This window comes from Buceros rhinoceros, unplaced genomic scaffold (genome assembly GCF_000710305.1).
Source record: "Buceros rhinoceros silvestris isolate BGI_N320 unplaced genomic scaffold, ASM71030v1 scaffold11804, whole genome shotgun sequence".
Taxonomy (NCBI): Eukaryota; Metazoa; Chordata; class Aves; order Bucerotiformes; family Bucerotidae; genus Buceros; species Buceros rhinoceros.
The window spans coordinates 26,395-35,426 of record NW_010408845.1 but is presented as its reverse complement, the minus strand read 5'-3'; the positions used below and the strand labels follow the sequence as shown (position 1 = coordinate 35,426).

Sequence of the window (9,032 nt, the reverse complement as noted above, 5' to 3'; positions counted from 1 at the left end):
CCTCCACCTCTGGTGCCAAGTGCTTGTGCGAGGGCATCGTGTAGTGAACAGAGCAGGGAAAGGGGGAGGAGTGGAGGGAAGGGGTGGGGGTCTGTATATATATATATATTTAAGATCTCTTGGTTCTCTCTTTCTCTCTGTCCTACCCTAATTTAATTGATGATTCATGTTTTTTGTTATTTTGAATTAAATTAATTTCATTCCCCCCAGTCAAGCCTGCTTCTCTGCCTGCAGCTGTAAGTGGCGTGTTGAGCCCTTCACTCATCTCCCACCTTGAGCACTTTGTTTTGTTTTGTTTTCCTCCCGGAGGAGATAAAACTGCTCCAAGAACAGTTGTTGCCTGGGCTGCTTGGGCTTTCAAATGGTGAGAGATGACATTTTTATCCTGCTGCTAGTTCCTTGCAATGATACAACATAGGAGAATTCAGGAGGTATTGCTTAATTCTTGTTACATACACTATCAAAAAACCCTGTGTCCTCAACCTACTGCAAAAAACCCCCAGAATTTTCATTCGTTTTAAATCTCAAAAACGCGTAACTATGAAGAACTTTGTATGAAATAATCATGACGTTTAATGAGCTGCAAAGCGTTTGGAGATATTAAAAAATGGCCAAACAGGCTAAGATGATGACCCAGAAAACTGCAGATCGATCATTCTTATTTTGTTCCCTGAGAAAACTATGGAACAAGTCCTCTTGGAAAACAATTCTAGGGGCATAAGGGAGAAGGTGATCAGGAAGAATCCACAAGCATTTACCAAGGGTGCATCACACTTGGTGAAACCAATTGTAAAATTACTAGATGACAGGAGATTAAGCGGCTTTCTGCAAGGTTATCTGATAAAAGCTCACTTGCATACTCAGAAAGGAGAGACAATAGCAGGTAGGGTAAGCCCAAATAGTACCTTACCCTAGCTATCCCCAGGCCCATCACAGGAGCCATCAGCCCATCAAATACCCACCTCAACAAGTCCAGAGAAGCACAGGGGCACACTAGCAGGTAGGAACCCGAATTAAGAACTCAGTGGAATGGACACCCTGTCCCAGGACAGCCTCAGCATCGGTTTCCAGGTGTGAAAGCCAACAAGGTAAGTCAACACCATGCCACGCTCTGGACTGAGGGGGGCTGTTTCCCTGGGGGTACTGAAGACACTGGATACAGCAGAAAAGCATGCTGCAGCTGCACAGGACTTCCCGCTGGATATTCAGGGGAGAAGCCAAGCGCAGGGAAAGGGAGGGATCTACGTGACTTGGAGAGGAACCGGTGTAGGAAAACAGACACATGGGGATAAAAGGGACAGATACATGTAAATAGTTGGCTGGTCAATATGCCCGTCGAGCCATGCCCAGCTGGCACACTTTCTTCTTACTCAATTTCCACTCTTTTCCTGGGTGAGGGACTCTCTATTCAGCATTCATGTGTGTATATGGGAGTCTAAGTGCAAATAACTATAGTCAGATCACAAGCCAAAGGAGAGAGCCCTTTTGTCTGTGGTTCCAGCAACCAGAGACACCACAGTGAGTCTGGAAGGATGGAAGACTAGTTAGGTAATAACAAAAAAGTGCTTGGCTGGTCAGGCTCACTGTTAGACTGTTGTATTCTACCTGGAGGCCAGTACCACCTTGAGTACTGCAGGATTATTCCCTGGGACCTGTCCAGTTTAACATCCGTGTCAGTGTCACGGAGGAGCAGACAGAGGACGCTCTCATCAAGTCTTCAGATGACACTATACTGGGGGAGCAACAGGCCTGCCGTTCAGTAAAGTCTGCTAAGGCTGGAGGAAGGGGCCGACAGAAAGCAAACGGGATTCAGCAAAGACAAACGCCCTTGGGAAGAAAGTGGGTCTCACAGTGATACAGGCTCAGGACAGACTGGCTGCAGAGAAGCTCTGCAGGGAAGGACTTGAGGTACCGGTGGACAGTGAGCTGAGCATAAGCCAGCAGTGTGCCCTGGCAGCAGTAAGGTCCTCCAGTATCCCTGGCTGTATGAATGGAAGCACTGCGAGGAGAGTGATTTTTCCTCTCTGTTCAGCACTGCACCCATTTTTGACCCCTGCCCAAACATTAAACTGAAACAAACCTGGAAAGCAACCAAGATGGTCAGAAGCTACAGCACAGGCCCTGCAAGGACAGGATGAGGGTGCTTGGCTTGTTCATGCTAGGCAAGAGACAGCTTTGTGGCACCTATATAGCAACATCCCACAATCCTTCCCAAAAGGAAGCCACTAACAGGATGGAAGTGGGGTGTTACAAGAGATGCACAGCAGCAGGATGACAGACAGTGGGCATAAGCTGAAACAAGAAAGATCCAGACTGGATGTCAGGATAAACTTTTCCCCCTAAGGACAGACAAGCAGTGAAACAGGATGCCCAAATGGGCAATGCAGTGTCCATGGAGTTTCAAGATGCAGTGGGATACAGCCCTGAAAACCTAGTCTGAATTCAGTGTTGACCTTGCTTTGAGAACACGGCTGGACTATAGACTACATGAAGTCCCTTCCAACCTGGGTGATTCTGTCATTGCATATGACTCTCAAAATTATATCCAGCTTTATTCAGATACTCATTATCAATTAGAAACATGAATATTTGAAAATAGTTATACTTACTACAAGAATTATTTAGATAACTTCTCTCTACAGAAAGACAGCCACATTAGCCAAGAAAATTTCTAACAGCCTCGTCTGTAATTGTGTCAGGATTCTTACACCTACTCAAAATTTAAAAATTGCAGTTATTTTTTCAAAGGGAAGGATTTAATAAACTTTGGTTTAGGTAAAAGGCCCACCTCCTGCCTTCAAACCGTATTCTGTGTTCTACTAAAACATCATGATAATACATGTATTCCTAACAAGAAAGCAGTAAGAGAGCTCTCCTAATAAGAGAGCAATACTTGACTTTGAGGCTAAGCTCACACACACACTGTTTAAAACTGCTTCTTTTCACAGCAACCCGGGCACTTGCAACTATACAAGAGTTGATTCTGGTCCCTCTAACATCCCTGCAGCCCTGTTTTTCTTTTCTTTCACCCCGGCCCCATAAACACTCTTTTTTCAGTTTAATACACCCTAAGTAACACAAGTGTTGTGCACACAAGCACCAGCACCAACTTTCAGAAAAAAAGAAGTAGTGTGGCAAAAAACATAAATGAGTTTTTGAGGGTGCAAAGTCTGCGTAACGTGAGTGGAGGGAGTGAAGCCTGGGGCAATCTCATCTACACTGTCTCTTGAAATACCTCTTGAACCTGGTCCAGGTTCTCCCTTATGACAAAGCAGTAACAGAAGAACTAGTTGCAGAAGGCCACATAATGAGAAAACATGTGTAAGACAAATACTGGGGACAATTAGGGTCCAACTCGATCCCTGACATGCTCACCTAGTCTCGTTTATTTATGTTATGGTATTGTCTAGAGATGTGCCACCAAGACAGAAGACTACGGTAATATTTGAGCAAACGAGTGCAATGATCTCCCACTAGAATCCTATGATTTTTTTTATAGGAAACCATGTGGAACATTGTTACATGGTTTCTCAAATACCGTCTTAATCTCCATTTCTAAACATTTCCTTTGTCTTGATCATCACCTCTATCTGACGCTCAACTACTGGTTACTTGGTAAGGGTAAAAGCACAATGCGGTTAACAGGAAGCCAACACACCTTTGTATTGCTCATGTTTTGTAGATAATATGGCTTGTTTCCTACCTATCATACTTGACACCAATTTTTGACTCCAACTGTCTCCTCCTGTTTCCTCTCTCTGAAAGCTCTTTCTTCTGTTGTCTGAGCTCATTATCTCTGAGTTCCAGATGTTTCTGCCTCTCAAGCAATGTAGCCAAACGCATATCCAATGACTGTAATGTATTACTGATGTCCTGAAATAAGAACATGTGTTACCGGCACGGTTACTACAAACATGCCATACTAACTAACACACACAAGTAGGCTATGCTAATTGCACGATAGAATGGGTAGTGGTTCACTCCACAAAGCACAGAAATAAATCCCTACCTGTTGCTGCTTTTCCAACTGTCTTCTTTCATCTGTATCCACCGAACTGGTGAGGAACTGTGCCGCCCTCAGGGCCGTGTTGGTAGAGAAGGTTAGCTTCGTATAAACAGATACTTTAACAACGTATCTTTCTTCTGCTGTGTATATTTGCCTAAGTTTGGTTTCTTGTATGACCTAAAGATCACAAAAAACATCAATCTGACCGAAGTGTTACTTAAGGCAATGCTTTTCAGAACAAGGAACAAATTAGCTAAAATCCACAGTAAAAACTTGAGCTTATGCAAGGCTCTGACTTGTTACAAGCCTTTTCAAAAAGATGACGCTAAGTTTAATGCATGATTATACTTGTAATTCAAACCAGTGAGTAAACTGTTAAGATACTGTCAGACAGAGTATGTTACCATAACCAATTAAACAGGTTCTGATACTACAGTTAGACACTGGAAAAACCTATTAATATTTGTACTGCACCATGAACAAGGATGTACTTGCTGTAGATGTATGACATGCAAATGTAGCCTGTGTACTAAGCACCACAAGTACTTAAGAAATTAATAGATGGAAAAATAAGATGAGCTGTAATGCATGAACTTCAGTGAAGCAAATGTGTCTGCAGGGAAAAAAACCAGATGTCAAAAAGGATATTATAAATAACCAAAACTTTATCACAACACAAGGTAGTATAGTACTTCAAAAGGATATGAAGTGTCCAGTAAACCAGGAACACCAAAAAGCCTCCATAGCTCAACATAAATTTTGACTAAAGATTTTTTCCAGTTTACATATACATAGCACTGGCAATATTCTGTTAATTTGGTTCCTGGAAACTGAAAACAGTGCTTACTTTGCTTTACAGCTCAGACTGTGGTTGACAACATTTCCATTCTAGTGCTTTTTCCACACGCTCAGTTCTATGAAACAGGTCTCCTTTTAAATTAAAGCTTTCTCTGGCACGTGTGAAACAAAATGTTGCAAACAATGCCCTTCTAATGAAAAATAAAAAAAACGAAGAAAAAGAACTTTACACAACTGGACTGAGAAAGTGCCATAAGCAACACATTCAGAACAGCGGCTCATCCTTGTCCCATGACCAGTGACTTTTCACTTGTTGCCCACAGAGCTCTGGAAAGGAGGGAGTTTCTAAGGAGTAATTCTGATTAGTTTACAGATTGTGACTCAAAGATCTATCATACAGGTAATCCACTGCATCAGGTGATAAACACAAAGTAGCGGATGAAAATGCTTAGAAAAAACGTGAAGAGAAGAGCTTTTCACCTAGGATCCCCCCACTTTTACTCTCCTCTTCCTCATACTTAGAGCCTCGGAAACACAGAGAATAGAAAGGAGCAACAGCTATCCCAATGAACCAGGAATTGCTCTCTATTTGCAGACTCTGTTTCCGGAGTTCCTCAAAAAAGCAACTCTTACTGTTGTCAGACAACCCAAAATAGTTTTCCGAATTCAGAGTTCATTCTCTGTACAAGATAAACAACAGCTGTCCAGCATAAATAGAGAAGCTAATAAGGTTCTAAGTTGAAAGCTGTCACATGTGCTACCCACAGTAATTCACCAATGATGATCTTGCAAGAACCCATGAAAGACTAAGGGAAGGAGGTTACTCCTAGTGGGAGCTCTTAGCCTCATTCTAAGAATCCAAAAAGTTTATATACTATTTAACACATCTATTCAGACTGAAGCTGTACAACTGCATTTGCTAGAAACTGAACATCTTAATGCATATAAAAAAAAGCAGGTTCTAATTGCTGCTTTAAACACGACAGGTCGGCATTGTCATGTACTATTAACCACTTGATTAAAATTTTAGCCAGAATGTCTCAGGCACTTAGACTAGAAGTTACTATGATAAAACAACTTCATACACTGTCTTAGAACAGTATGCAGGTGAAAGATACACTTCCGTGAAGTACTGCACTAGACTGATTGGATTTGTTAAAATGCCTTGCAAAATATTGGTGTATAATGAACTGTTCTCACCTCTAAAGGCCAAATAAAAGGCTAAAGTGATTTTTTGCTTTCTGCACATTAACTTGCCATAGAATTTCCAAAATAAAATGCATTTGTGGTATTTAGGACATCTCACCCTTTCAATCATGTTTCTGGTCTTCTCTGTTCCCACAGGGACATCATGAACATGGTACTGGGAGCAAAGGTAACTCATCACAGGATGAGGAGCATCAAACAATTCCCGTAAGTACGAGAAAAATCCGTATCGGCTGAAGAGGATTAAAAAAAGCATGCATCAGAAATAAAATCTGGCAGGTAAGCAAGCTGAAGTTACTGGAGAGTCAGAGAGAAGCCCTGCTAACCCAGAACTGAATTGGTGAAATTTTGATTTGCACAGAAAATTCTAATATATAGCAACAACACCAAAACATTGTTTTTAAAACCAATGCCCGCTGATACAATGATACATACTGTAATTCTTCAATAGGTCTTGATGGTAAGTTTTCAGCACATGATTTAGCAGGTGCACATACAGCATTCACTCGGAGCTTCTGATGATCACGCATCTGAATAGGGACTCCATTAGATTATTTGGTAAAAAAAAAGCAAAAAAATTCACTGTACAAAAATCAGGTATTAATTCACAAAATTGGAATGATTTTAAACTGACAACCTCTGAGAGAACCCACAAAAATCCACTCTGGCTCAGGCATGACTGAGTTCTCTAAAATCCAAGCTTAGTTAATGCCTCTCCAGGAAAAGAAAAACAAAAAAGAAAAAAGCAAGCAAAGAAATCCAGAGCCAGGTGCTCAATCTAAATGGCCAAGCTGGAGCTGTTACGGAAGCTCCCGCTTCCAGGCTGTAGAGCCATTTTGCACAGATAATGGCAGACCACTGAGGCTCTCAAAAGCCCGATCCTAACAGGGCAGAAAAGGAAAAGGCTACAAATAAAAATCAGTTTAGCCAGTTGAAGCAGTCTTGGGGTGGGTGCAACAACCACGGAAGGAAGACAAGCCCCCAGAACCTCAGATATCATCACTATTGTTCACGTACATAAAAATGACGAGCTTCTGTGAAGAGCAGACAGGTCTTCAAAAATTGCAGGAGTTTGTCATTAATCACACTATTCTGTGGACAGTAGTTGGGAAGCGTTATGACAGTTAAAGCTGTATCTTGAGGCTTTTTTCTCCTGCATCATCTGTCTGACTCTCAAAGGGAACAATCTCCTTATTGCTCCAGGAGAAAGCAGTATTAAGAAAATATAAGCCTGATTTGCTGCTTCGATCATTGTCTTCTCACAAAAGATGCTCTCTTGCCTCTTTAGTCAGAAGGCATTGAAAAAGCTCAGTACTAAAATTGTAGCTTCCTGCTCTTGCCATTTTCTTGTACGCAGTATTTTATCCTCAGTGATTACTGCGTTGTCAAGGAAGACAGAAGTTATTTCTAAAAAGAAGTATTATCTTAGTATTTCTGCCTCACCCCCACTTGGTCTAGGCTTAAAAAACCAAAACAGAACAAAACCAACTTACTCTAGGAGAAAACCTCTGAATATGTTGCATTATCTATTGTGTCGATCTTCTCAATCAAAACTTAATAAATTCAGACCTACCTGATAGACTCAAAGTTTAGGGCTCCTACATCAGTATTTAATAAATTTTTAAAACTGGTGCCTACTTGCCTCTGCAAGAAATATTTCCATATCTTCTGGACTCTCAAAAACAAAAGACCTCAAGTCATTGGCAGAAATGTGATTTTCAACATACTTGGCATGTCTATTGTCTTTCATATTGATCTGGTAAAGGAAGATAATGAGAAGGTGACTTAATACAATTGACTTAACACTGACCACACCAAACATTTTAAGCAGTCAGACGATATCCTAGCCTACATTTAACGAAAACAAATACAATGTTTAAAGACTTAAAGACATATTCCCTGTCCTTTTGAAACCAGTCCTCTTGGGAGGAAGCCTAAAGTAAATCACGTCACTCTGTTTAGTTTTTAGTCATCCATATCCTTTTCTCAAGCATACCTGGAGCTATTACTGTCTCCACCGCACCCCCTGCCCCCTCTTCTGCTCCGCCCTAACCAAACAATTGCAACCACCGTCATCTCACATCTAGTGAGATGCTTCAGTACTACTGAAGGTATCTCACTGTTTAGAAAAAAGTAACTTCAGGAATCAAACCCAGAAAATGTCACGCCCCACAGATTATTCATATGCAGTTCCCTTTCATTTGGACATAGTGGATGTTGTCAGATAAAAATATAGCATTGTGAAGCCCTAAGAAAGACAGAGATTCACAGATGGCTTGAATTATCTTCTAATTCTTAAAAAAAACATTTAAAAATTCATGTTCAAGATGGATGAAGCTTTGCATATCTGAATGAAATGTTAATGTTAGAATTCTTCAGTAACCCTCACTAGTAATTAGACATAATGTTGCTATGCTTGACACACAAAGGCAAAATTACACACAACTACACAATTTAATGTCAAGTTAACCAAAGGCTGGATACACTGACTAGCAATTTGCAAGCTAGAATTTATAAGTACAGGAGACCAACTTACATCGTATTGAAGAAAACAAATTCAGACATTAGTGGATGTTACAGAGGTTAACAAGACCTTAAAGTAAAAGCAAAGCCATCCTGTCTAGGCGTTTGTAAAATTCACTTGATGTGGTTTTCCAGGAAGAACTGGAAGTTCTGGTATCAGCAGAAAATACCTGGTATCTTAGTAAGTGATTTTGAACAGTTCTAGTGCATGCACAAAGTGTAAGAATTGTAGTGATACACTATTAAAATATGCTTGCAATTCTGAGGAGGAAGAGGAGGAGTGCACTGGAGTTCTTCATTCTCTTCACATTACACAGAGCATACGTTTCAAGAGGGATAACGATGGAGGAATGCACTAGAAAACAAATAGTCTCTTTGAAAAGTTAGCCCTGCTATTCCTAGCTAGCACAGCATCTGTTGAACCAAAACGCAACACAAAATTAGGGTTAGATTAAGTCTTTCTGTGTCCATAGCTGAGTGCAAAGCCAACCACAGGAAT

The 9,032-nt window shown here is 40.9% G+C and overlaps 1 protein-coding gene across 1 annotated transcript in view; it reads right to left on the bottom strand.

Moving 5' to 3' along the window:
• Positions 1–3,703: 3,703 nt before the first annotated feature.
• SMC5 (structural maintenance of chromosomes 5) overlaps positions 3,704–9,032 on the bottom strand; it is a gene marked incomplete at both ends in the record, with an annotated part of 30,369 nt that continues 25,040 nt past the window's right edge. Inside the window, 5 exons of the mRNA XM_010135015.1 lie at positions 3,704–3,873; positions 4,010–4,183; positions 6,111–6,243; positions 6,446–6,540; positions 7,653–7,766. Coding sequence (XP_010133317.1) covers positions 3,704–3,873; positions 4,010–4,183; positions 6,111–6,243; positions 6,446–6,540; positions 7,653–7,766 — 686 coding nt within the window. The remainder of the gene's footprint in view (positions 3,874–4,009; positions 4,184–6,110; positions 6,244–6,445; positions 6,541–7,652; positions 7,767–9,032) is intronic.